The sequence below is a fragment of the Drosophila ananassae genome, chromosome XL (genome assembly GCF_017639315.1).
Source record: "Drosophila ananassae strain 14024-0371.13 chromosome XL, ASM1763931v2, whole genome shotgun sequence".
Lineage (NCBI taxonomy): Eukaryota > Metazoa > Arthropoda > Insecta > Diptera > Drosophilidae > Drosophila > Drosophila ananassae.
In genome coordinates this window covers 10,990,070-11,014,761 of record NC_057931.1, presented here as the reverse complement: position 1 = coordinate 11,014,761, position 24,692 = coordinate 10,990,070, and the positions used below count along the sequence as shown (strand labels likewise).

The 24,692-nt window shown below is 45.6% G+C and overlaps 6 protein-coding genes and 1 long non-coding RNA gene across 10 annotated transcripts; 4 read left to right on the top strand and 3 right to left on the bottom strand.

The window, feature by feature from the left end:
• Positions 1–144: 144 nt before the first annotated feature.
• Positions 145–1,344, top strand: LOC6504612 (eukaryotic translation initiation factor 3 subunit G-1). Its single transcript, XM_001966492.4, has 2 exons — positions 145–296; positions 360–1,344. Exon 2 carries the CDS (start codon positions 360–362, stop codon positions 1,170–1,172), a length of 813 nt encoding a protein of 270 aa, XP_001966528.1. The 5' UTR covers positions 145–296; the 3' UTR covers positions 1,173–1,344.
• Positions 1,345–1,600: 256 nt separating this feature from the next.
• On the top strand, positions 1,601–3,902 carry LOC6504613 (histone-lysine N-methyltransferase SMYD3). The gene is made up of 5 exons (XM_001966491.4): positions 1,601–2,060; positions 2,123–2,364; positions 2,427–2,560; positions 2,928–3,390; positions 3,458–3,902. Exons 1-5 carry the CDS (start codon positions 1,891–1,893, stop codon positions 3,826–3,828), a joined length of 1,380 nt encoding a protein of 459 aa, XP_001966527.1. The 5' UTR covers positions 1,601–1,890; the 3' UTR covers positions 3,829–3,902.
• On the bottom strand, positions 3,844–6,301 carry LOC6504883 (centromere/kinetochore protein zw10). Its single transcript, XM_001966490.3, has 2 exons — positions 4,826–6,301; positions 3,844–4,766 (listed from the first exon to the last, which is right to left on the bottom strand). Exons 1-2 carry the CDS (start codon positions 6,155–6,157, stop codon positions 3,933–3,935), a joined length of 2,166 nt encoding a protein of 721 aa, XP_001966526.1. The 5' UTR covers positions 6,158–6,301; the 3' UTR covers positions 3,844–3,932.
• A 188-nt stretch (positions 6,302–6,489) lies between these two features.
• On the top strand, positions 6,490–11,275 carry LOC6504614 (chromosome-associated kinesin KIF4). Its single transcript, XM_001966489.4, has 6 exons — positions 6,490–7,007; positions 7,074–7,753; positions 7,807–7,958; positions 8,021–10,320; positions 10,399–10,964; positions 11,025–11,275. The coding sequence occupies exons 2-6, from the start codon at positions 7,074–7,076 to the stop codon at positions 11,068–11,070; spliced, it is 3,744 nt and encodes a 1,247-aa protein (XP_001966525.1). The 5' UTR covers positions 6,490–7,007; the 3' UTR covers positions 11,071–11,275.
• Positions 11,276–12,015: 740 nt separating this feature from the next.
• Positions 12,016–22,153, bottom strand: LOC6504882 (beta-1,4-mannosyltransferase egh). Of its 4 annotated transcripts, none has more exons than XM_044717199.1 (4): positions 18,639–18,809; positions 18,306–18,521; positions 14,109–15,271; positions 12,016–14,051 (listed from the first exon to the last, which is right to left on the bottom strand). In XM_044717199.1, exons 3-4 carry the CDS (start codon positions 14,907–14,909, stop codon positions 13,479–13,481), a joined length of 1,374 nt encoding a protein of 457 aa, XP_044573134.1. In that variant the 5' UTR covers positions 14,910–15,271; positions 18,306–18,521; positions 18,639–18,809; the 3' UTR covers positions 12,016–13,478. The 4 variants fall into 4 exon arrangements, with proteins under 4 accessions (XP_044573134.1, XP_044573135.1, XP_014759841.1 ...); XM_044717200.1 differs by having other exon boundaries at positions 18,386–18,521; XM_014904355.3 differs by lacking the exons at positions 18,306–18,521; positions 18,639–18,809 and adding an exon at positions 21,043–22,153.
• On the top strand, positions 18,996–19,805 carry LOC116655461. The gene is made up of 2 exons (XR_004310529.2): positions 18,996–19,090; positions 19,241–19,805. It is a non-coding gene; the product is annotated as an uncharacterized LOC116655461 (long non-coding RNA).
• Positions 21,590–24,578, bottom strand: LOC6504881 (protein will die slowly). The gene is made up of 3 exons (XM_001966487.4): positions 23,937–24,578; positions 23,246–23,871; positions 21,590–23,179 (listed from the first exon to the last, which is right to left on the bottom strand). Exons 1-3 carry the CDS (start codon positions 24,205–24,207, stop codon positions 22,991–22,993), a joined length of 1,086 nt encoding a protein of 361 aa, XP_001966523.1. The 5' UTR covers positions 24,208–24,578; the 3' UTR covers positions 21,590–22,990.
• Between the last annotated feature and the right edge of the window lie 114 nt (positions 24,579–24,692).

The window sequence follows — 24,692 nt, the reverse complement described above, 5'->3', positions numbered from 1 at the left end:
ATTCCCCTCGCCGGATATACTTTCTTGTGTTGAAATAATTAGTGCATTATTTTTAGTTACTTTATTATTATTATTGATCATACTTTTACTTGTTTATTTTGATTATTTATATTTATTTTTAAATTATATCCCCATAACCTGATAACTCTGTCTAGTGGGACCAAACACGGCACACTTAATTAGCGTAATAATCCTTGCTTCTGGCCACACTCTTTTCGTTGTGCTGAACCCCGTTCGCTTACTCGTGGCGAAATTTTGCATTTTCCGTACGCTCTCAATTTGTACAGCAAAACAAAGTTAGTACACTCGAACCGGACACTCACCCCTGACAGATTCGAATAACATTCAATCCTTTCCAGATGCCGGGCATTGAAACGATCAAATCCTCGTGGGCTGATGAGGTGGAGCTGGATTACGGCGGACTGCCGCCTACAACCGAGACGGTGGAGAATGGCCACAAATATGTGACGGAGTACAAGTACAACAAGGACGACAAGAAGACCAAGGTGGTGCGAACGTACAAGATATCCAAGCAGGTGGTGCCCAAAACGGTGGCCAAGCGTCGCACCTGGACCAAGTTCGGTGAATCGAAAAACGACAAGCCCGGCCCGAACTCCCAGACGACGATGGTGTCGGAAGAGATCATCATGCAGTTCCTCAACTCCAAGGAGGACGAGAAGGCCAACGATCCGCTGCTGGATCCCACGAAGAACATCGCCAAGTGCCGTATCTGTAACGGCGAGCATTGGTCGGTCAACTGTCCTTACAAGGGCACCGCCATGGACACGAATATGATGGAGAAGAAGGCCACTGCTGCTGCTGCCGCCGCCGTCGATGCGCCCAAGTCGGGCAAATATGTGCCGCCGTTCCTCAAGGATAGCGTTGGCAAGGTCGGCATGGGTATGCGTGGACGCGATGACACCGCTGCAATCCGTATCTCTAACCTATCCGAGTCGATGACCGAGGCCGATCTGGAGGAGCTGGTGAAGAAGATTGGACCGCAGAGCAAGATGTACCTGGCCCGCGACAAAAACACCGGCCTCTGCAAGGGCTTCGCCTACGTGCACTTTAAGCAGCGCAAGGATGCGGCTGCCGCCATCGAAATCCTCAACGGTCACGGCTACGATCATCTCATCCTCAGTGTCGAATGGTCCAAGCCGCAGAATAATTAGGTTTTCGTTGTCCGTCTCCTATCTACTTTAACCTGTTTAGCCCCCGCCCCCGCCCCGCCCTGTCACTACTGCTTATAGGCGTTTTAGGATCGATCACATATTATGTCCTTAATCTATAAGTTTGCTACAAAAATAAATGAAAAACAAACTGCCCCCGAAAGGGGCACCGAAAGTGTCCATCAAAATATTTATTTCAAGAGATTATACTGTATATTATTTAATAATTCCAATAATTGAAATAGTAAGATATAGTCCTAGTGCTATCTCTTTCTGTTTTGTATCTACGGGCTAAAATATATACAGTATCCAACCAATAATGAAATATTTTTTTTAAACTAAAATATAGTTTACTAAGGATTTATAGATTTTTAATATTTATTAACGATTAATATTATTTTTCTAAATTATATTATCAATTGCATCCACTGTATAGAGTACCCACTGTCTGGGACACACTCTGGTCACACTGAAACTGATTGTTTTTATTATTTGTGTTGTTTTTGATGTTTTTCTGGTTTTGCCAGCGATTTGCGTAAATTGTGTTTGCGTTTGGATCTAATTATAGCCCTAATAGATGCCGCAAAATATTCAAAATCGGCCAACCGACACGAAACAATATTTTTGAGCTGCAGGTGTGCGCTCATTTTCAGTCGGACGTGACCGGCCCCTAGAATCGAATCGAACGAATCGAAGGTGTTTTCTCGTCGCCCCCGGAAAAATGGAAATGCGAAAATCCTCAATTGCCAAAGCCAACGGCGCCTCCAAGTCCAAATCCAACATTCCCAATCCCCAGATCAAGCGGGGCCAAAGAATACTCACCGAAAAGCCATTTGCCTTCGTCCTGAAATCCAAGTACCGCCTGGAACGATGTGATAACTGCCTTGAGGCGTGAGTTTATCCATTATCCTGATCCTTGCCAGCTTGCTAGTAATGTTATGTTGTTCCTTTAGTACCAAAGTCCTCAAATGCTCCAACTGCCGCTATGTATCTTACTGCAATCGAGCCTGCCAATCGCAAGCCTGGGCCCAGCACAAGCACGAGTGTCCTTTCTTGAAGAAGGTGCATCCCAGGATCGTGCCAGATGCTGCCCGGATGCTGTGCCGCCTTATCCTGCGTCTGGAGCACGGCGGGGACCTAATTCGGGGCTACTACACGGAGCACGGCTCTCGCAAGTTCCGGGATCTGATGTCGCGTTAGTATTACGGATATATCTTCCGGGAAAATCATATATATTTTATGTGTTACTTCCTCTAGACTATGCGGAGATCAAGAATGACCCGATGCGTCTGGAGCACTTGGACTCGCTGCATGCTGTGCTCACCGATATGATGGCCGAGAGTCCCAGCACGGTGCCCAACAAGACGGAACTGATGAGCATTTACGGACGTGTAAGTGATCAGGGTGGGGTAGGGCAAGACAGGCAGTGCCACCTGCTTTTCAGGAGCGGATTACCCCAAGGTAGCAGGGCCATACCTAGATTATAAGACTACAAGTTCAATAGTAGTTTTAATTCTTAAGTTTTCGATTTAAAATCCTATTTATTTTTAGTATTTTAAGTTAATGGACTTACCTCTCCTCCTGGAGCCGCTCCTGGTAGCCTGGTTGGCCGCCAATTTAAGTGACAATCGCTGCTGTTCGGTTGGCCGCCTGCCAGACAATTGATCATCTCTGCGGGAAGGGTGGCTGCTTTCACATTCCCCCGTCTGTCTACCTTCTCACGGTTGTTTGTTGTTTTCTCTTCACTCCACCCGGCAGCTTATTACCAATGGCTTCAATGTATTGGACGCCGAGATGAACTCCATTGCCACGGCCATTTATTTGGGCGTTTCGATCACGGATCACAGCTGCCAACCGAATGCGGTGGCCACGTTCGAGGGCAACGAGCTCCACATCCACGCCATCGAGGATATGGAGTGCCTGGACTGGTCGAAGATCTTCATCAGCTACATCGATCTGTTGAATACGCCGGAAGAGAGACGGCTGGACCTTAAGGAGCACTACTACTTCCTCTGCTGCTGCAGCAAGTGCATCGATCCGCAGGAAACGAAGGAGATGATGGCGGCTCTCTGTCCGAATCGAAACTGCGGCATCGGCATCAACCCGGAGCGGACAAACTGCAAGCGATGCGACACCGGGATCAGCCCTAAGCTGAGGAATGCCTACAACAGTGTTATGGCCTTCACCCGAACCAATCTGGAGGCCATGAAGGATGTGGCGTGTAAGGATTATGGATGATTCTTCACCTACCAAGGTCTTTTTTTTAATCAGGAACACTTACTTTCCAGACCTGGATGTGTGCAAAGTGTGCCTTAATAAGCAGACAGGGGTGCTGCATCCTCTGAATGTGTGGCATGTTAAGACCTTGGATGCCGCCTTCGAAGCTGCCATCGATGTGGGCAAGTGGACGGATGCCCTGGATTATGGCCAGAGGCTATTGCCGGGATATAGGAAGTACCATGGTGCCTGGAACCCGCTGCTGGGATTATTGCATATGAAATTGGGAAAAATCCAGCTGCACGAGCAGCGGGCCAAGGAGGCACTGCCTCATCTGGAAGATGCCTTGCGAATTCTAACTGTTACCCATGGACGCGATCACAGACTCCTGGCCGAGCAGCTGTATCCGCTGCTCATCCAGGCGCGCCATGAGGCCAACTAGCCATGAGCCGTGGGGTTGCCTCGTTGATTTTTTGTTTATTGGTAAAAAAATAAAGCTTAAGGTATAAAATATAATGTAATTAGTTCCCATTCTATGCCAGTCCTTTAAACGATCTGGGTGATGGCCTTGGCCCTGCGATCTGTGTCTTGGAATAGGGCCCGGATCAGGTGCTTAATCTCGTCGGCCTTGTAGCTGGCAGTCAGCGGCCCGGCGCCATCGCACCACAGTTCGGTGATCTCCTTGAGCGAGGCATTCATCATGGCCTTGAGCTGCTGGAGCTTCAGCCACGAGTGCACCTGCACCACCTGATTTGGTTCGGCGAACAATTGCGGCGCCTTCTGCAGCACCACATCGATGAGATCGCTCAGCTCGCAGGCCATCGTGGCCGATATGTCGCGCAGGGTGAAGACCCGACGAATCAGTTCCGCGGCGAACGTGTTCAGGAGCTCGCAAAAGGTGCTGATGTACGTCTTCTCCGGCAGGACATTGAACCACACGTTCTTCAGGAGCTCCAGTTGGCGGAGGCACTGGCGCACCAGCTTTAGCGGACCAGTGCCCAGGGTGTGCGGACTCTCGAACTCGAAGCCCTGCAGGATTTCCATCAAGATGGAGGCCTGGTAGTGGACCTGAACCCGAAACTGCTTTTGGCCGCACACCTGCAGCGCTTTGGCCAGGGCCGGCAGGCTATCGATGTCCTTGTTGGCGTGCTGCGTCACCCAGTGCTGGAAGAACATGCAGTTGTTGTAGAACAGCACCGACTGCTGGGGCACGCTGTCCAGCAGCTTGCGGTGCACGATCGGCACTTCCGACATGTACGTCTGCAGCATAACGCCAATGACTCCGGTCAGGGATAGCCCAAATAGTCCCGACTCTGCCTCGACGTCGCCCATTTTATCGGCAGGCTGGCGCAAGATGCGATCCATTAGCTTCACAAAGTCCTGAAAACAATATATGTTATTATTAGGGATTTCCGCAAGGATTCCACATGGACACTTACCTGGGCACTCTTGGACACCATGCAGCGGGGAAAGAGGAACGGATCGCCGGCTACCTCGGAAGCCAGATTGTTGGGCGCCACCAGGACCATGTCCTGCAAGTCGCGCTGTATGATCTCGCGTGCCGTTTCCAGGACACGCTTGAACAGCTTGTTGCGGAAGTAGGTCTCATACTGCTTCACAAACTCTCCCAGTGCCCGGTCCACTTCCGGATTGATCAGGAAGGTATCGGCCAGCAGCTGCTCGAAATTGGCCACATCCTCGCACAGGGTGGACGACTGGTACTCCTCCATGGTCTCGGGAACGGCCGGCACCAAGCACTCCTCGACCAGCAGCTCGAGCATCTTGTCCTTGACACGCTCCCCGATTATCGTGAACACATGCTGGTCGCTGGAGACGCTGCAATTGATGCCGCCGAGCGTCTGGAGCAGCAGCTGGAAGTTGGCCAGGACTTGCTTGTAGCTGGGACGCAGTTGCGAGGAGTTCGGTTCTTTGGTGGAGTACGAGAGCGACAGGTGGATGAAGGTGTCGCCCTCGGCGGTCTCGTTGAACTCCGCCATGACTGGGCGACGGATCAGGGGCTCGATGCAGTTCTCCCAAAGGAATTCACAAAGCTTAACTGGATTGTAGCTCTCCTGGAAGAGGGCGTGGACAACGTCGTGTAGTTGGGCCTCATCGCGGCTAACCTGCAGGGTGACACAGCGCGAGGTGGGGAAGGACTTGCACTGCAGCTGGACGAGGCGATCGAAGCGCTCCTGGAGCGTCTGCTGGAGGAGATGGGTCTGGACATGGTACTTCACTTTGATGGTGTCGTGGCAGTCCAGAGCCTGGAAGACGCGACGCACCTCGGGCGGTGCCTCCTCCCCGTAGATGAGAGCCTGTAGACGGCCCACCAGGTCCAGCACCACCAAGTAGTCCTTCGTGGCCTTGGCGTCCTCGATGCACTGGAACAGCTCGTCGATCTTGAGGACGTGCTCACTAACAGCCAGGCCCAGCAGGATCTCCCGCTGCTCCCGTCCACCGGCCGCCAGCTTTGAGTTGGCATCGTCCAGGGCGCCCAGGCCTTCGCTGCCCACCGTGTCCAGCAGATCCATTATTTCGCGTCCCAGGGAGCTGGCTTCCTCGAGGTAGATGTCCGGGGAGGTGTGATTCGGCATAAAGTCCGTGTAGTCCTCCTCGATGAAGGTCCGGACGCGCACCTGGAAGCGCTCCGCTCGCGTCATCACCTTCAAAATCGCCGTCTTGGTGGCTTCCACGCTGGCGCAGTCGCCAAAGCCACCATTCTCATGGAAGACCTCCTCCATCGCCTGGTTCTTCGGCGCCGTTGCAGCCATGATCTCTGGTCTCGTTATGTTTCTAATTGGTCTGCTTCCTTTCTGGCAAAATGCGGCAATCAAAACAAATACTGATACTGCAATTTTCGGCTTCTGCTGCTTTGATTGCGGACTGCTAGTGATGGCAATTCAAAAAACCGATAGTTAACTGTTTTTATGACGTGTTGATATTTTAAAATCAAAATCAAATATTAATATAAAATGATTTGATTATTGGATCATAGTTATTAATAAATAATTATATTTATACAACAAGCCACGAATAGTTAAATATTATAAAATTGACAACTCAATTAAGTGTTGATTAATTAATCGATAACAGTTATCGACCCGAAACATTTCTGATATTTAAGCGGCAAACTGATATTAATATTATTTTGGTAAAAATAAGTAATCGTCTGAGTAATCTTTGATACCTTTTTGGTTTAATCCCAGACGGAATTAGAAAATATTGAAACTAAGTAGGCAGTCCCATTCCTGCCCCTAAATGTATCGATTGTGAGGCGCCAGTAGCAAACTTATCGTAGGGCCGATCCCACCATTTTCGAATTCTCTACAAAAAAAAATGCTTAGCGTCTACCAGTAATTTTTCGGCATTAATAAATAAGTTTTTTTTTTTAGCATAGGGCCCCGAACAAAAACTTTTTATTACCGACACATAAGCCGCTGCTGTTTAACAAAATTACGAATCGTGTTCGGTTGCGAATAGGATCCGCGTCCTCCGACTAAAAACGCGCGAGTGCAGGCTAAATTGTCAGTGGACACCACCGCCGGTTTTCCAGACGTTGTTACTCAAATCCCAAACACACACAACCTACACACACATACCTTGCCAGTCAGGTTCCAAGAGGTAAGCATATTTATACTTCCGGCAGTGCAGAAGTAAGTTCTTCCTTCTATCCCCTTCCCCCTGTAGATGTCTGGCGAGGATCCTAGCTCGGTTAATGTGGCGCTACGCGTGCGCCCTCTGGTGCAATCGGAACTGGACAGGGGATGTCGCATCGCTGTGGAGAGAGCCGCTGATGGATCACCCCAGGTGACCGTTAATCGGACGGAATCCTACACATACAATCATGTTTTTGGCATCGAGGACACCCAAAAGGATTTGTTCGAGAGCTGTGTCGAGGAGAAGTTGAAGCGTTTGCTAAATGGTTATAATCTTACCATCTTGGCATACGGTCAAACTGGTTCGGGCAAAACATACACCATGGGCACTGCCTTCAATGGCTCGCTGGACGACCATGCCGGCGTAATACCCCGTGCCGTTCACGATATATTCCGTGAAATAGCCGTAATGTCAAAAGATTACCGTTTCCATGTAACCTGCTCCTTTGTGGAGCTATACCAGGAGCAATTCTACGATCTCTTCTCGACAAAGACTCGCGACAAGGCCACCGTTGATATCAGAGAGGTGAAGAACAAAATCGTGATGCCAGGACTAACCGAACTGGAGGTCAAGTCCGCCCAGGAGGTGACCGATTATCTGATGCGCGGCTCTGCCGGCCGGGCTGTGGCAGCCACAGCCATGAACGAGACATCATCCCGATCGCATGCCATCTTTACACTCACTTTGGTGGCCACCAAGATCCACGGAACGTAAGTTATCCGCTTTGGTTCTTTCGATTTTTTTTCTAATCCTGGTCTTTCAGACAATCGGTTACTACTTCGAGGTTCAATCTGGTGGACCTGGCCGGATCCGAGCGCTGCTCCAAGACCCTCGCCAGCGGCGATCGCTTCAAGGAGGGTGTCAACATTAACAAGGGCCTCCTGGCACTTGGCAATGTCATCAACGCTCTGGGATGTGAGTTAGCTTTCCAGGATTAGATTACAGATTTTTGTAACACTTCTTGACTTTCCATTTAGCTGGCCAGGTTGCTGGCTTCGTCCGCTACCGAGATTCAAAACTTACCCGCCTCCTTCAGGACTCGCTGGGCGGCAACTCCATCACCTTGATGATAGCCTGCGTCAGTCCGGCCGACTACAACGTGGCCGAGACCCTGAGCACCCTGCGATATGCCGATCGCGCCTTGCAGATCAAGAACAAGCCGGTCGTCAACCTCGATCCTCACGCCGCGGAGGTCAACATGCTGAAGGACATCATCCAGAAGCTGCGCGTCGAACTGCTGGCGAATGGAAAGATGAGCAGCTCGATCACCAGTGCCATGGGCTCTGCTGGGTTGAGTTCTGTGCCGAGTTCGGAGGCCGATTCCCTTTCAGGATCCGCTGCCCAGGCCGAGGAGATCAAGCGGCTGAAGGAAGAGAAGCGAGTGCTGGCGGAACGGGCCCGGAAGCTAGAGCAGGAGCTGCACCAGTCGTGGGCTGATCTCACCGAGAAGGAGATGCGCGTGGAAATAGCCGAGCATGCGCAGGAGAAGCTTCGAAGCTATGTCCTCCAGATAAAGGCCAAGTTGGAGCAGCAGCAGCAACAGAAGCCGGAGAATAGCGATGATGCCGACGATGGGTTGAGCGATCCGCTAAAGGAGATTACCCAGCTGGTGGAGCAGGTGGAGAACGAACTGAACCGCACGCAGGACGAACTGGAGAGCCATGGCCAGGAGGCGCGCCGCCAGCTGTCCGGTCGGTCGCCCAGCGAGCGCGAGGAGAACAGTTCGAATGCTGGGGACGAGGTCCAGGAAATGATGCAGTCCCAGTCCGAGGAGTTCACCAACAAGCAACTGAATCTCGCCGGGGAGCTGCGCAACATCAATCGCCAGCTGGATCTGAAGAAGGAGCTGCACGAGCGCATCATGCGCAACTTTAGCCGGCTGGAGGCCGACGATGAGGGTGACAAGCTGCGGCAGTGCCACCAGAAGATCGAGGACCTGGAGGTGGAGCGGCGGGAGCTGATGGATCAGCTGCGCACCACCAAGAGCAAGGACAACATGGCCAAGATCGCCGAAGATAGGCGCAAGCGCTTGCAGGCCCTGGAGACGGAAATCGCTGATCTGCGGCGTCGTGTGATTACCCAGGCGAACATGCTCAAGATGCGCGAGAAGGAGCGTGAGAAGATCACGAACCTGAGCGGCGAGATACGCGCCATGAAGGAGTCCAAGGTGAAGCTGATCCGGGCGATGCGTGGCGAGTCCGAGAAGTTCCGCCAGTGGAAGCTGGTGCGCGAGAAGGAGCTCACCCAGCTGAAGAGCAAGGATCGCAAGATGCAGTCGGAGATGGTGCGCCAGCAGACGCTACACGCCAAGCAGCGCCAGGTGCTAAAGCGCAAGTGCGAGGAGGCGCTGGCCACCAACAAGCGGCTGAAGGACGCTTTGGAGCGTCAGGCCACCGCCCAGGCTCAGCGACAGAAGCACCAGAAGGATCATCCGTCCACCAGTTCGCACGGCAGCTCCTCTGGCCATGCCAAGACCGACACCTGGGTGGATCGGGAACTGGAGATCATACTGTCGCTGGTGGATGCCGAGCACAGTTTGGAGCAACTGATGGAGGACCGGGCGGTGATAAACAATCACTATCATCTAATCGAGAAACAGACCAGCATCAATCCGGCGGACTTGGACGAGCAGGCGCGCCTGCTGGCCAACCTGGAGGAGGAGCTGGAGATGCGCAACGCCCAGATAGCCGATCTGCAGCAGAAGGTCTGCCAGAGTGATCTCGATTCTCGCATCAAGGCCTTGGCCGAGGGCGTCCAGAGCATTGGCGAGGCCCGGACGGTGAGCAAGCACTTGCTGAAGTCCCTGGTGCAGCAGCGGCGCCAGCAGGCGGCCAGCATCAATGAGCAGCGCACCCTGATGGACGAGCAGCGGGCACAGCTGCTGGAGGCGCAACAGCACCAGGACGCAGCCACCAAACGCCTCCGACTGGCCGAGGCCAAGCACGAGGAGCAGATGCTCAATCAGCAACGGAACTACGAGGAGAAGGTGGCCGTTCTGTTGCGGGCAGCCAACCAGCGGCCGGCTGGCCAGGCGGAGGAGCAGGCACAGGAGCAGGAACAGCAGCGTCAACAGTTCTTGGACGAGCTGATTAGCAGCCGGGAGGCATTGCAGCAGGAACTGGAAGCCCTGCGCTCGAAAATGACCGCCAAGAAGAAGCCAAAGGAGCCGGAAGTGATTTTGACCGATGTTCTTGACGACAGTGTGGTCCTAATGTCGGAAACCCTGGAGCTAAGCGACGTTAGCAGCGATCCGGACTGGGTGCCAACCAAAGCCAAGGTGACGTATGGTTTCAGGCTGTCAGGGATGGGAGTTATTGTAATCCTAAGCTAATTGTTCTTACCCCTCTTCCTTCAGAGATCATCGCAGTCGAGGAACCGCAACAACACCGTCGATCGGGATGCCTCGGGATCGGGTCTGCCCCAGGATGGCAATAATGGTTCCATGCAGTCCATTAACTCCACAACGCCAGCATCTGCGGCGTCCGCCGAGGAGGGTAGACGTACTCTATACTGCAAGTGCCGCACCAGGTGCAACTCCAAGCGCTGCGGATGCTATGGCGCCGAAAAGGGCTGCTATGTGGGCTGTGTTTGCAAGGGCCATTGCATGAATCCCAATAATTCACCGCGAGAGAACGGCCAGGGCGATGCTCCGGTGCTCAAGAGCGAAATCCGTGAGGAGCCGGAGGTGGATGCAATCGTGGCGGAGTCCTCCGAAGATCCCAAGTCGGACGAACAGTCGGGCAAGGAGAATTTTGCATCGCCGCCGCTACCATCCACGTCGTCATCCACATCGTTGCCATCGGATGAGGCCAACAAGGGCGCAGGCATGGAGCAGTCGGCGGCAGCCAATGGTGGTCCGGGTCAGCCCTTGAGCAGCTCCAATCCAGCGACGGATGATACAACCGGTCCGAAACTGGCCAGGTGGGAACGAGTCAGTAATACTGTTCGATATCAAGTCAAGTCTATGTTTCCAATTTGCAGGATGTCGGGATTGGCCTTCTCCACGCCCAGGCGGAAGTTCTTCTGATGGACCGGATGACGCTGGACGAACCTACATTTCCCAAATCGGCCCCAACCACCCATCACCCACCATCCACCACCACCCACTACATCCTTCACCCAAATCCACACCCACCGTTTTGTTTCTTGCGTTCCGGTTCGCTTTGCGTTATGTCCCTAGATCCTTTTTAGGTCAGATATGAGCAATAAACCTTCGACAAACGTTCATTCCAGGTAGCTGTTCTTTCATTCCAAATAGGGTTCAGGATGACTCCGACTCGGAGAAGCTATCGGCACGGCAACGAGCGAGATGGGCATAGAAGCCTGTCCCCCTTTTATTGTTGATTTATCTTTTTAATGGGTCTGTTCCCTCGTAGCTTAAGGTTTTTTTAAATTTATAAATAAAACTATATTATTATACCAGCTATTGACATTAAATAGAAATAAGTGCACGTCCATTTCCCCTAAAATAGTTTTGTTTTTACGTTTAAATCCGTAATAAAGTAGAGAATTAGAGAAATATAAATAAATTCTTTTATTCGGGTGCTCCAAAGGGAAAAATTATATAAAAATGTAAAAAATATTTCGCTTCAGGATTTTTTGATGCAGATCGACGGGGAATCGATCCAGAAATCGTTGAAGGTGTCCCGCTTGAGGATCGGATCAGAATTGGGGAAGATATAGCCATCGCAGTGGGCCATAGGGGGGAAAATCCACTTTTCAAGGGGATCCAAGGGGAAAAATGAAAAAATTGAAAAAATATTTTGTGTCAGGATTTTGATGCAGATCGGTGGGGAATCGATCCAGAAATCGTTGAAGGTGTCCCGCTTGAGGATCGGATCAGAATTGGGGAAGATATAGCCATCGCAGTGGGCCCTATGGGGGAAAACCCACTTTTCAAGAAGGTCCTGTGGGAAAAGATGATGTTAAGGACTCCCTGGACCCCACCCCCAGTTATAGACTACACTGGAAATTATATTTTTGACATTTTATTTTTATTGTTTTTGTATTTGGTTCTTTTTTCATAACAGTTTAATGTGTTGTGTGTGTAGGTGAGGGGGGTGTGTGGTGTCTCAGGACTCACGTTCTTCGTTTTTTACCGAAGGATATTATTATTTTTTTTTGTATTTCTTGAGGGCGTGGGATGGGCGAGGTTCTTAAAGCACCAATAACAGTAAACAGAATGACAAAGAGAAACAAACAAAAAAATAATATACATTTAGAACAGAACTAAAAAAAAAATATATATTTTAAAAAAAAAAAAAGGACAAAGAAATTCGATGGGTGCCCGGAAAAAGGCCAGGACCTCCTACCGCTAATCACGATCATATCATTCACACCACAGTTGTCGAAGAACGAAGGAGCCGGACCAGACAGCCGCCGGTGGCCAAAAAAAAAATTATTTTCAACCCGGACGCAGTCGATCCTCTCAAGGACTCAAGGACCAAGGATAGTCTTTTTTTCAAGGACCTGTGTGAATGATATTTTGTACAAGTACATCGATATTTTGCGCTTGTAAGTACATAAAGTCTAGAATTCTTTTTTTTTCTTCTTCTAATTTTCTCATTATGTTCCGCTTAACTTTTTATCTTGTGTTTCTTGCAGTGTATTTTGGTGTGAATGATAATTAATTTTTTAAATTTTAATTTTTAGTTTTTCATTTTTTGTTTGTGTATGTTTGTTTTTGTTTGTTTGTTTGTTTTTTTTTGTTTTAACAGATTATCAATTTACAATACATTAATGTACAAAGTTTAAATAATCGTAATAATAATACATAATAGTTCTACTCAATATACATACAATATTTATATTTTTTAATTGTTTTTGTTTGTTTATAAATATATAGCGCAATTCTTTCACTACAGACTATACAAAAAAATTATATATATATTTAATGAAAATTACACATAATGGAGACTTTTCGTTTTTCTCGTTTTAATATTTTTTCTTTCTTATTTTTCTTTCTGTGTATGTGATTTCCCTAATTGTTGTTGTTTTTTTCGTATTTTTTTTTGAGTGTATGTGCGTGTGTGTGTGTGTGGTGTGTGCATTTCTTTCATAGATCTTGTCTAAAATATTTGTTCTTAATTTTTTGAATTTAATTTATAATTCTTAGTTTTTCGTTTTTTTTTTTTGGCAATTATTTTAGAATGAAATGGATGAAACAACAATATCATATGGGATATGGGTGTGTGTGGTATGGTGCGTGTGTGTGCATTTGTGGTGTGTTTGAGTGGGCTCTTATTATTAGAAAAAAAATGTACAAATAAAATAAATCAGAATAGTGACAGGACAACACTGAACCTTGCCAGAAATTGTGCGATATTTGCATTTTTGTTTGTTTGTTTTTGGATTTTTTGGTTTTGCTGAGGATGCTACGATGGCTTTTTATTGATGACTTGATGCTCTCCACTCCTGGACAGTAGACCAGACAGTCTAGACCGTCTCCAGGACCCTCACATCCTTCTGCACGACATAGAACTTGTGCTTCTTGCCCACCAGACCCCAAATCACCGCCACATTCTCGATCACCACGTTCACGGGTATCGTACACACCGCCCCCAGCACACAGGCCAGGAATCGGAATAATCCAAATCGATATAACGAAAACGACTTGATCACCCCAAACACATACATATAGATGTTAATGGCCGCTATAAAGGCGCACACAAAATCAACCAGATTGGGACACGGTATGGGATAGACGGCGGCGAATATAATGTTCGATGTGGAGAAGGGCATGGTCACCCACGAGTAGACGCTGATGCCGAGCAGTAGCTTGTGCTTGAAGGGTATCATCTTGGAGTGGACGACCAGGAGGATGCCCTGGAGCCAGCGCTTTCTCTGCTGCAGGAAGTCCAGCATGGTGAACGGCGACTTCTCGTACATCTCCCCATCGATAAAGTTGAAGGTGTAGCCCTGGCTGAAGGCGCGCATCGCAAAGAAGCAGTCCTCGGCCACAGATCCATCGATACCATTGTCAAAGGACACCGAACGTTCAGCTGCCACCTGTCGGATGAAGAGAGATATTAGACTATTGATCCTAAAATCCTGATTTTAACTCACCTGGGTGACCACGTAGCTGCCCTTCCAGCTGAAGAGCGGCTTGTGGAAGAGCTTGAACTGCAGCCGGAGCTTGCCCATGTCGTCGGATACCCGGAAGCTGTCCGCCAGGGTGGTCAGCCAGTTGACCACATTCTCGTTGGCGTACGTGATCAGTCCCTGACCGAACGGATGCTTCCCGTCCAGGACAAAGTTGATGATGCCCCTCACAGAGTTCTCGGTGAGCAGTGTCTCCTCGTCCAAATGAACAATCCAATCGTTGTCGTTCAGGACATTCACATTATCCTCGAGACAGTATTGCAAAGCCCGGGACTTGAAGAGGGCGCCCGTACGTGTCTTGTACTCCTTGGGCACAACGATCTCTCGGATGCGACGATGCTGGGCCAAGTGTACCGCCTTATCGGTCACCACTTCGATGAGAAAGTTCTCCAAGCCGGTGTCCAGACATGTGTTCATATTCCGCAGGACATTCGTCTTGACCAGATCGGGAAAATCGCCCCGAGTGACGACACGGATGCAGATAAAGGGCGCTAGGAGAGGGCTACCCTTGAGGACGACCTTCTCGGGGAAGGCATTGTAGAAGACCAGGCCGCAGAAATTAAAGAGAACCTGGGGCAGGGTGAGGAGGGTGAGAAAGCGGAGTAAGTACAGCAGAACCGTGGCCACCTGGCCGTATTCAGTCCATGGATCGACGATCGTGAACGAGTTCTCGTCGATCTTAATACCGCCGGAGAATACTTCGAAGGTAACTATCACAGTGATGAGCAGTGTGCAGTGCAGCAGATGCTTTGTGGTGGAGTTCATCCTGATTGCGATTTTAATTAATTAAGATTTAAGATGTAAGAATTAAGATTTTAGTTTCTCGCTTAAGTAGAACTTGGATAGTGTGCGGGATCTTTGTTCGTTCGTTCGATCGTTCGTTTTTGGTGAGTCAGTTTCTTATTTATTTTTTATTATTATTTTTTGAGCGGAAGTTGACCCAGTCACTTTCTTGATAACTGGGCCCTGGTATTTCGGTTTTTTTTTTATCTATAAAAAAAAAACAATTTAGAGCTATCTTCCTGGGCTCCTACTCCTCGATGATGCTGGACTAGGATACGGCTGCTGCTCCCGCTGGTCTTCGCTGGCATTTGAGACTCTCAGCTCTGATTCCGGGTCAGACATTTCTAAAAAAAAAAAAAACAGAAAGAGAAATGGAAATTAATTAATATTTTTATCAGTTGACTGATGACCTTTTTTTTTTAAGTTACATGATTTAATTAGAACTTGTCGGATCATTAGCATCGCGTGCTTGGAATATCGATCATATAAGTCCCCCTCCCTCCCATCTGAAGCGTATAATTGCTCCGCCAATTGCCAGAGTTCAAAGGTCTCCCTCTCTATTAATATTATTACACTTTTTTTTGTCCCCGAAATGGCCACTGATCTTTCGAATAGATTCTCTAGCAATTAAATATTTTTTTTATTCAAGCTCTGACACTCTGAATTTATTTTTATGACTAAGCTAGTTAGATTAGAATTATTATTTAGAAATAAAAATGAGACATATAAGAATTAGTTAGCTACTAATAGGAGGCATATTTAATAGTCTTACTAACCACATAATAATCCCCTATAATATTCAAGAAATTTTCCATCAAAAAAAGTCTGCCAGGGGAGTGGGAAATTATTGGTCTTGGGGGTTGGGATTCAAAATACGGGCGTATTCCAATCGCTGGCATAAAGATTACTTCATACATGCCCCATTTCCAGGGCGACACCACCCATATAATATCGATTTAGTCCACAACCCCCATTGGGATTGGGTCTGGGGACTGGGACTGGGACTGGGACTGGCCATCATCGATAGCACCAATTGAGTATTAGGAATCAATGGAATGTTTTATTTCTCTTGAATAGTTGTGCTCTGGAATAAATACTATATTTTTATTAGAAACTGTTTGTAGAACACTTTTGAACCCATGTGCCAAGTGCCTCTCGAGTGGCACAGTAAAATGTTTATTGCCGCGAACCTTATCGCTCTGAAGGCGGTGGGGTGTTCTTCTAGCCCATTAAGCAGGAAACAAACTTGATATCGAAGATATCGTTTATCGATATCAGATAAACAGAACAGAACAGAAACAGCAAAGGGCTCTGCCCAACAACGAGCTACAAACAGAAACACGACTCCAACAGTTGTTTACTTGCACTTTTTAACGAGCACACTAATGCCACTAATCACTGGTTATCGAAATAATCGAACTTTTGTATACTCTTTTTGATAGGTTTCTGTAAGAATTATAACTTTTATAGTAGAGATATTGATATATATTCTCCAAAGAGTCTAAGATTTCTTTAAAAGACAGCCTTTAGTTGAAAACTAATGCCGTTAATCAATAGTTATCGAAATAATCGAGCTATTGTATACTCTATAGAGTGTTTTAATGGGTTTTTGTAAGAGTTATACCTTTTAGGATAGAGTTTTTAATGTATTTTCTCAACTAAGTCTAAGATTTCTCTACAAGACAGTTTTTAACTCGAAGACTAATGCCATAAATCACTGGTTATCGAAATAATCGAACTTTTGTATACTCATCTTGATAGTTTTCTGTAAGAATTATAACTTTTATAGTAGAGATATTGATATATATTCTTCACAGAGTCTAAGATTTGTTTACAAGACAGTCTCTAGATAAAAACTAATGCCAATAATCACTGGTTATCGAAATAATCGAATTGTTTTAAACTATATAAAGTGTTTTAATGGCTTTTGTTTAATAAATTATAACTTTTATGACAGTTTTAGATGCATTTTCTTCACAGAGTCTAAAATTTGTTTAAGAAACTGCTTCCATATGTAAATTAATATCATTAAACACTGGTTATCGAAGTAATCGAATGGGTTTATACTCTTTATGGTATAAATTATACTTTTTATAATAGTGATTTTAGTGTTTTTTGGCCTCTGAGGTTAAGATTTGTTTAAAAAACAGTTTTTAACTTGAAATTTAATGCCATGAAACCCTCGTTATCGAAATAATCGAATTTTTATTACACTCTATGCACTAAATTATAGCTTCTAAGGTCTTCTACCAGATGTTCTCTTTCCTATAAGTCCAAGATTTGTTTAAGAAACACTTTTTTAGCTTGTTTTTTAAATAATCCCCTAGGCTATAGCCCAAAAAAATGTTGAAACTGCTCTCTAAAGAGTCTGATAGAGGGTTTCCACCGTACTCCATCCGCTTGCCGTCTTCGATAAGAGGGCCCGGGCCAGGCCAGGCCAGGCCATTCACGTGGAGACGAATATTTTTATGGCAACTTGCGTAGGTTCGAACGAGTACAGTATTTACAATCTGGCCGCCGATAAGCGACGGCCTTCAAGAAATGCGAAATCCTAGAGATATCCAGAGAGAGACCGCCGGCAGGGACTTTATATAGACGACAGGTTGGATTTATCTTCTCCCCCTAGTCGCCTCCCTCTTAGTTTATGTTAATCCCAGCCCAGACCGGCCATCACCGGAATGGCATGACTAATAAGATGCCATTGACTCTGTCGCCTTATCAGCTGCCAAGTGCAAAGAGGAGGAGGAGGTGGCAGAGGAGGAGGAGGAGCTGCTACCCATTCCCCTTCCCGTATTCCCGATCAAGATTTCAATTTTGAATGAATCACAGTCCTGGTATAGGTTCAACGACAATTCCAACAAAATAATATTATTAATTTTTTGTTTTAAAAGCAGAGCGACTAAAGCCTCTGATAAGTGACTCGCTCTCGACGGGCGTTTTTTTTTTTTTTTTGTTGGGGGCGTAATGAACTTGGATCGGTGGCGATAACCGGTCCAAATCCAAAACTCTCTTATATAAACAACACAAATCGGATAGACAGATCCACTGCCTCGTCAGTCTTTTGTTTGTTTTAATTTTTGCTGTTTTTTTGCTATTATTTTGTGAGAAAATGAATGCAACGCTCGAGCGATTGCAGTCTACTCTGGCTTTGGATTCGGATTCGCATTGAAGATCGAAAGTGTAAACAATACATGATCATTTAATTAAAGGGAAAGCCAGGCAGTCAGCTCATCTAGCCATTAATCTTATCCAGAGCTCAGATTTAGAAACTATTTCGTAGCGATAATGATTTGTTACTGGGGGGAAACTGGATGGAACTTTTAAAGTGCAGTCCCAGTTGGAGTGAAATCTAATCGTTGCGAGCACTTACTGACTCACCTGACTCTCTCACATAACACATCCACTTGAGAACTAAAAGTCCCTGGGAATAGGTTAGACTGTAGGTTCATAATCCGTACCCTTTTAGTTCCACAACTGTCCATTAATTAGCACGTACTCTGGCCTAGAAGTCAATTAAGGCAAGTCTGGCATTCGACACTCAATGTCAAAGTCCATCGGGGCAAAGCACGGCGGCATAATATGAATGGGAAATCCCTACACTCCAAAAAAAAAAAACTATATCTATTATATGCAAATGATATAATAATTATTATTATTATTATTCCGGTTAATGAATCACTTGGGAAGGTGACTTTTCCTTCTCATCATTACCAGTCCATGATGATTTGTTTTCGGGGATTAGATATTCGCGGCACGTTTATTTTGATTTTGATTTGATTTTTTTTTTTGTAATTCTTTTATTATTATTTTTATATATATATCTATTTTTTTTTTTGTAATTTTCCTCTCGTGCTTCGAACTCCGAAGACGGTCGCCGGTACACTAAGCTCCGTAGAAACTGGTGGTCGTCCAGGTCGAAGGCACCACCACTACTACCAGAGTACCAGGTCTATAATAATAATACAACTCATGTGTACCTGTGTACCTGTCTATCTGGAAGTGTGTGTTTGTATATGTGTTTGTAATAATAAATTAAATACGTTATCAAGCGTAGAACGCAATCAGCACCCGAGCAAGTACACCAGTTACCAGTTACCAGTACTCCGAGTACCCTTTAAATAGAACCAGTACTCTAACCCAACCCAGTAATGAACTTTAAAGAGGTACTCACAATGACTCTGATTCTGACGAAAGAATAATCATTTTTATCAAAAGTTTCTTTCATAAATAGCTCTCTTTTCTTTATCAATACTTGAGCTTCTAATATATACATATTATTATATAATATTTTTTATTTTTTATTTTTATATTAGAGTGCCCTGGCAGGATGACTAATTCCAGAGCATGTGTACTCATAGACCCTGATATCTCTTTCCAAGAAGTGTCGTCATGGATCATGGGGTAGGATAGGAATCTTTATGAAGCACCACCACTGTCCTACTCCGTGATTATATAATCAATAATAATTGTCCCGAAAAAAGGACATTAGTTAGAGGTGCCAAGCAGGCCAGACTGATTGGGGGGACTAACACCCTTATCAGAGTGGGTTGAGCAAACACCCACTGTATCTGTATCTGTATCTGTATCTGTATCTGTGCATCCGCTGTTTCTGTTTTCTGTTCTGGCAGATAAGCGCCGCCGGCCCAGAGCTCCACGAAAAATAAATCATAAAATATTTTATATATACACTGCTCCGGGGGATTAAAGAAATAAAAGAAAAGTTAAGAAATCCAAGAAAATTATTAAGAAATATTAATTACTCACTAAGGCGAATGTAATTCTTCACAATCTGACAAAGAAAGAATTCTTCTTTGTAACAACATGTTTACAAACGAAAATATAACAAAATAAATAAAATGCCTTTCGAACAAATGCAAACATCCTGTGACAAGATGTTGGTTTTCCCTTCTTTGTTGAAACTGTACTGGGACTGGGACTGGGACTGGGAGTAGGGAGTAGGGAGTGCCGGAAGAGTGCCTGGGGTGTGCCGGGCCGAAAAAAAGGGGTCACTTGGGGAAACCCCCCTCCTGCCCAAGGACATTAGCCCGCTCTAGCTGGGAATGTTAAATGCAGTCGAAAGTCACGAGATTGCGAGTAACTTTCCAAGTTAACAGTTAGCAGGTCACAATTGCCGCCGACCCACACACAGCAAGAGCAAAAGAGATGCAAAATAAACCAACAATGGAAAACAAACACGCGATCTGCGCTCAAAAAACATACAGCAATGGGCAGGGAGATGGGATTTTTTTAGGAGAATTAGAGGATATACATATATTTAAAATCTAAAAGAGGTCCTTAAAGGGAGAGGTTATTGGTAAGATTAGCTAGTTATTTTTTTATTTTTATACTATTTTCAAGTTTTTTTTACGATTTGACAAGATAAGACATGAATTAATAATAACTAACATGATTAAACAAGTATCTAAACAAAAAATATATATATTATTTCAAAAACTATACACTTTTCAACTAAAAATGTAATTTTTTAAATAATTTTCAACTAAAACTATACCTTTTTCAACTAAAAATATACATTTTAAAGAAACAAAACAATTGTTAAACTTAAAAATGAAGAAAAATTTATTTAAATGCATACAAAACTATAAAATTTAAGTTAAAAAAGTATAAAAGTCATAGTAAAAATGAAAAAGTTATAGTTAAAATCACGTTGTTGAATAGTTTTCTTTTTTAAGAGAAATTTATATTATGTAAAAACTGCAAAATAGTAATTTAAAAACTATTAAATTAAAAAAAATACTTTTAAGAAATAAAACTATTCATAAACTTCTAAAATAATTCAAAATCTCTCACTTATCTCTCTCTTGTTTAAATTTTCGAAAAATCTTGAAAATGTATAGTGCCTATTAGAAGATCATTGAATTTTTATTTTTTGGCTGGCCTTAGTGGGATGACCTCCACTGTTCGGATCAGACAATGCGAGCCAGGACAACAACAAAAAGAACAACAATCGGCGAAATGTGCTAATGGGCAGTCCAAGGGCGTAGACAAGCCAAAAGGGGGTGGGGAATGGGGTTTGGGTAGTGGATGGTGGGTGGTAGGGTGGTAGGGGGGTGTGTGGCGTGTTCCGTTAACTGGATTTGTTCGATCCACTTACCATGCTCTCCATGCCAGCCGGAGTGGGGAAGTACGATTAGAGAAGGAAGGAAGTTGCCTGTTTTTCCTTTTTGGGGGCTTCTCTCTGTTTTCCCTATTCCCTTTTGGGCGTGTTGGGTGTGCCGCTGGCGCTGCCTCTGCCTCTGTCGCTGCTGCCGCCGTAAACAATTGAAGATATAGAAGAAGATATATATCGATGACGCGCGCTCAAGATGCGCTTCTTCTCTCTTGCCGCTCCTCTCTTAGCCGCTCTCTCCCGCGTGTTAAGACTCGCTCTCTTCTCTCTTCTGGGGGTTCCTTTGGGCCAGGCCAGGCCACTCGCTCACTCACTCACTCTTCTTGTTGCCAGCGGCGCCGATTTGTTTGGTTTATTTTTGTATTTTTTCGTATTAGAAATTTTTGTCAATGCTGTTTGTTTTGTTTTTGTTGTTTGTGGTGCCGCCGTAGCCGTAGCCGCCGCCGCAGTAGCAGGTTCATTAATATTTGCGATATTTGTATCAAATATACATATATAAATGTAGTGCTTTGCTAATTTTTCCTCATATCGGCTCCCCCCCGTTTTTACACTTTTTTTTTCGTTTTCTTTTTTTTTTCACCTCTCTTCACCGGTTGACCGACCGCTCTTGCCAATTTCGGAGAGCGTACTTTGCACCAGCAAAAAAAAAAAAAATTATATATATATTATGAGAATATATCAACTTAAACCGACAGATCGTTTGAAAGCACAATGAATTAATATGCTGGGAACCAACACAATTTAAACGGCGGCTGAAAATCTATCGATTTTCCCACACGGCTATTTCCTTGTAGACGCCTTTTTTTTTTTTTTTTATTGCAATTTTTCACTACGCGTGTGACAGTGGCGATGTGTGGGTGAGTGTGGTGTAAGTGTGTGGCGGTTGGTAATCAAAAAATGCAATTGCCAATTCACTATGAGGACTGGGCGTTTGTGTTGTCGTTGATACGCGCGCACATCTTGGCTTAGAATGCAGATTCAGCCCCAAGCGATTGACCGTCACAGCGTTTTAGTCGACTTTTTTCTGATTAATATTTTAACCGCTGCTGCCCAGCAATGTGCCCAGTTGGCGCTCAATTTTGTTCTTAGCGCGTTATTTATCGATAACTAGTGTTGATTAACATTCGATAAAAGTATTTTTAAAATTGCGATTAAGAGGGAGATTTGAAAATAAGCACTGAAGACCATTAAAATTTTAAATCTAAGATATTTTCCACAAAAAATTATTTACCATAAAGAAAATAAAAACACTTTAAATTGTTACAAATATGTGACTCCCCTCGCAAAACGCTCACTTACCACTGGCAAGCTAAGCGTTATTAAGGACATATCATTTATTTTAAATTTACATTTTTCGTATTTTATATATATTCTTTCTTGTACTCCGGCTTGCGAACCAGAAAAACATTTTTTTTTGTGTGTGAGTTTTCTTAAATTTAGTTTTCACGACACCAAAAGATCATCAATTTTGAGGGCGGGGTGTTTTGTGGCAAAGGTTACAAAAGAAATATTTGTTTTCTTGTTTTTCGGGGAATTCTTCTTAACTTTGTGGCCAATGTATTAGGCTAATAAATATATTTATTTATACATTATTTACTTTTTACTTTTTTTTTTGTTTTTAAGTTTTTTTTGTGTGTTTTTTTTTACCATTTATAGTGTGTATGTATATAAGGCAAGGCATGCCCAACGTTTGTCTTAGAATGTGAGTTTTTAAATTGTGATTAAAGGATAAGACTTTGACTTAAAGAGTGTGACGATTAAATATGAATATATAAAAAAAAAGGATTAAATTAAATTAGAACTTTTTTCGTTAAAATTAGATTATTCAAGAAATGTATGTGTGTTTTTAGTTTTAGTTTTTAGCTGCTACGGCTGCTTATTACTCTCCTCCTGTTCCGTTTCATCATCTATACAGCTGGATACCAGCGATCATCTATGTGTCCGACTTCCACAACTTTATGGTCTTGTCGTTCTCGAGCGCCGCCGAGGCAATTATGTTCTCAGTGGGATGGCAGGCGGTGCACAGAACGGTGTCTGTGTGTCCCTGTAGCTTCTGCACCACCTCCTTGCTCTGCAGATTCCAAATATACACCATGTTGTCCTCGCTTCCACTCACAATCCACTGCAATCGCCATTACACACAATTAAGCTTAAACTTGGAAAGATAGGGGGTTCCCCGATAACTTACCTTGCCGCCCGTAACCGAAAAGTTGGCGAAAATGCAGTACTTCTCGTTCTTGTGTCCGGTATACGTCTTCAGGCACTTGCCCTTGGAGTAGTCCCACAGCTTCAGGGTGTTGTCCAGCGTGGCCGCCAGAATGTACTTGCCATTTGGCGAAAACTTTACAAAGCTAACTGGCGGGTTGTCGTCGTCGATGAGGGTCTTCAGGCACTGTCCACTGGCGGTGTCCCAGATGCGGCACAATCCATCGTAGCTGCTGCTCACAATCAGTGAGCCGTCGCGGTTGAAGTGCACCGCCGACACTGGATCAGAGTGGGCGGGCAGGGTCTTCAGGCACTTGCCCGTGCGTACATCCCAGATGCGAACGCTCTCGTCGAAGCTGCCCGACACGATCAGGTTCGATTGCGGGTTGAAATTACAGCAGAAGACGTAGTTGCTGTGACCCTTTAGGGTTTTCAGGCTCTTGCCAGTGCTGAGCTCCCAGACCTTCAGGGTTTTGTCGTCGCTGCCGCTGACCAGCAGCCGGGAATCAGAGCTCCATGCCACATCGCTGATGCCCAGCTTGTGGCCCGAAATGGTCTTCTCAAACTTTCCATCGTAGGCGCCCCAGATTTTAATCAGTTTATCGGCGGCTAGAAGTAGTTTTAAATTATTAGATGGTCGTGTATGTGTGGGAATAGATGCACTGGATACTTACATGAACTGGCGAGCCATTCGCCGTTGGGACTGAACTTCACAGCCGACACCGCCTTGGTGTGGCCGGCGAGCGTGAACTTGAGCGTGTAGTTGGGCTTCACCGACAGAGATCCCTTGTTGGAGGAGACGCTGGTGTTGGCGCTAGTATTGACGCCGGCCGCCACCGAACTTGGCTGCAATGAGTTGGGGCCGGTGGGCGCCGTTGGCATTGGCTGCGGCGGCGGATGCACTACGCCGGGATGGCCGCCATGCACGGCTCCAATTGGCACCATCTTCTTCTATTTCCTTTATACTTCTATAGATTATAGATTGCACTTCTGGTGGCTCCGGATTTTGTTGCGATTTTTCTTGCACAAAATTTCACCCTTGCCGCGCCGCACACGTGCTTCTTCTTCTTCCGGCCGGAGGAACGCTAATGGCGGTATCCTGGCCCAAAAGTTTTGATTATTGGCTCGATTTATTTTAAGTGTGATGCCGTCGTCTTGTTTGGCACCGCCTAACCTGATCGGTTTGTTTGGTTTGGTGGTTTTTGGGGGCTCGCGTTTCCTGCCACACGTGAAAATAAAATAAATTGCAGCGCAAGTGTGGCCGTTTGGGCGCGGTAGCTAAAATCCAGACACGCGTGTCCACGCTAATGAGACCGTTACTGACGTGGCTATAAAATACCAAAGCGCGTAATGCATTTAATCATTTAAAAAACGAATTTTGTTGAATATTAAATAGTTTTAGGAACAATTTTGTGCAATTTTAAAAGGTT

Bases quoted from the DNA above. Each gene is read 5' to 3' on its own strand.
- LOC6504612 (XM_001966492.4), top strand. From the start codon at position 360: ATGCCGGGCATTGAAACGATCAAATCCTCGTGGGCTGATGAGGTGGAG.
- LOC6504613 (XM_001966491.4), top strand. From the start codon at position 1,891: ATGGAAATGCGAAAATCCTCAATTGCCAAAGCCAACGGCGCCTCCAAG. The intron at 2,365-2,426 runs GTTAGTATTACG...TACTTCCTCTAG, and splicing joins GTTCCGGGATCTGATGTCGC to ACTATGCGGAGATCAAGAAT. The intron at 3,391-3,457 runs GTAAGGATTATG...CTTACTTTCCAG, and splicing joins GGCCATGAAGGATGTGGCGT to ACCTGGATGTGTGCAAAGTG.
- LOC6504883 (XM_001966490.3), bottom strand. From the start codon at position 6,157: ATGGCTGCAACGGCGCCGAAGAACCAGGCGATGGAGGAGGTCTTCCAT. The intron at 4,767-4,825 runs GTAAGTGTCCAT...TATTGTTTTCAG, and splicing joins TGGTGTCCAAGAGTGCCCAG to GACTTTGTGAAGCTAATGGA.
- LOC6504614 (XM_001966489.4), top strand. From the start codon at position 7,074: ATGTCTGGCGAGGATCCTAGCTCGGTTAATGTGGCGCTACGCGTGCGC. The intron at 7,754-7,806 runs GTAAGTTATCCG...CTGGTCTTTCAG, and splicing joins GCCACCAAGATCCACGGAAC to ACAATCGGTTACTACTTCGA. The intron at 7,959-8,020 runs GTGAGTTAGCTT...CTTTCCATTTAG, and splicing joins TGTCATCAACGCTCTGGGAT to CTGGCCAGGTTGCTGGCTTC.
- LOC6504882 (XM_014904355.3), bottom strand. From the start codon at position 14,909: ATGAACTCCACCACAAAGCATCTGCTGCACTGCACACTGCTCATCACT. The intron at 14,052-14,108 runs GTGAGTTAAAAT...TTCATCCGACAG, and splicing joins GCAGCTACGTGGTCACCCAG to GTGGCAGCTGAACGTTCGGT.
- LOC6504881 (XM_001966487.4), bottom strand. From the start codon at position 24,207: ATGGTGCCAATTGGAGCCGTGCATGGCGGCCATCCCGGCGTAGTGCAT. The intron at 23,872-23,936 runs GTAAGTATCCAG...AACTACTTCTAG, and splicing joins CGAATGGCTCGCCAGTTCAT to CCGCCGATAAACTGATTAAA. The intron at 23,180-23,245 runs GTAAGTTATCGG...TGGCGATTGCAG, and splicing joins TTTCGGTTACGGGCGGCAAG to TGGATTGTGAGTGGAAGCGA.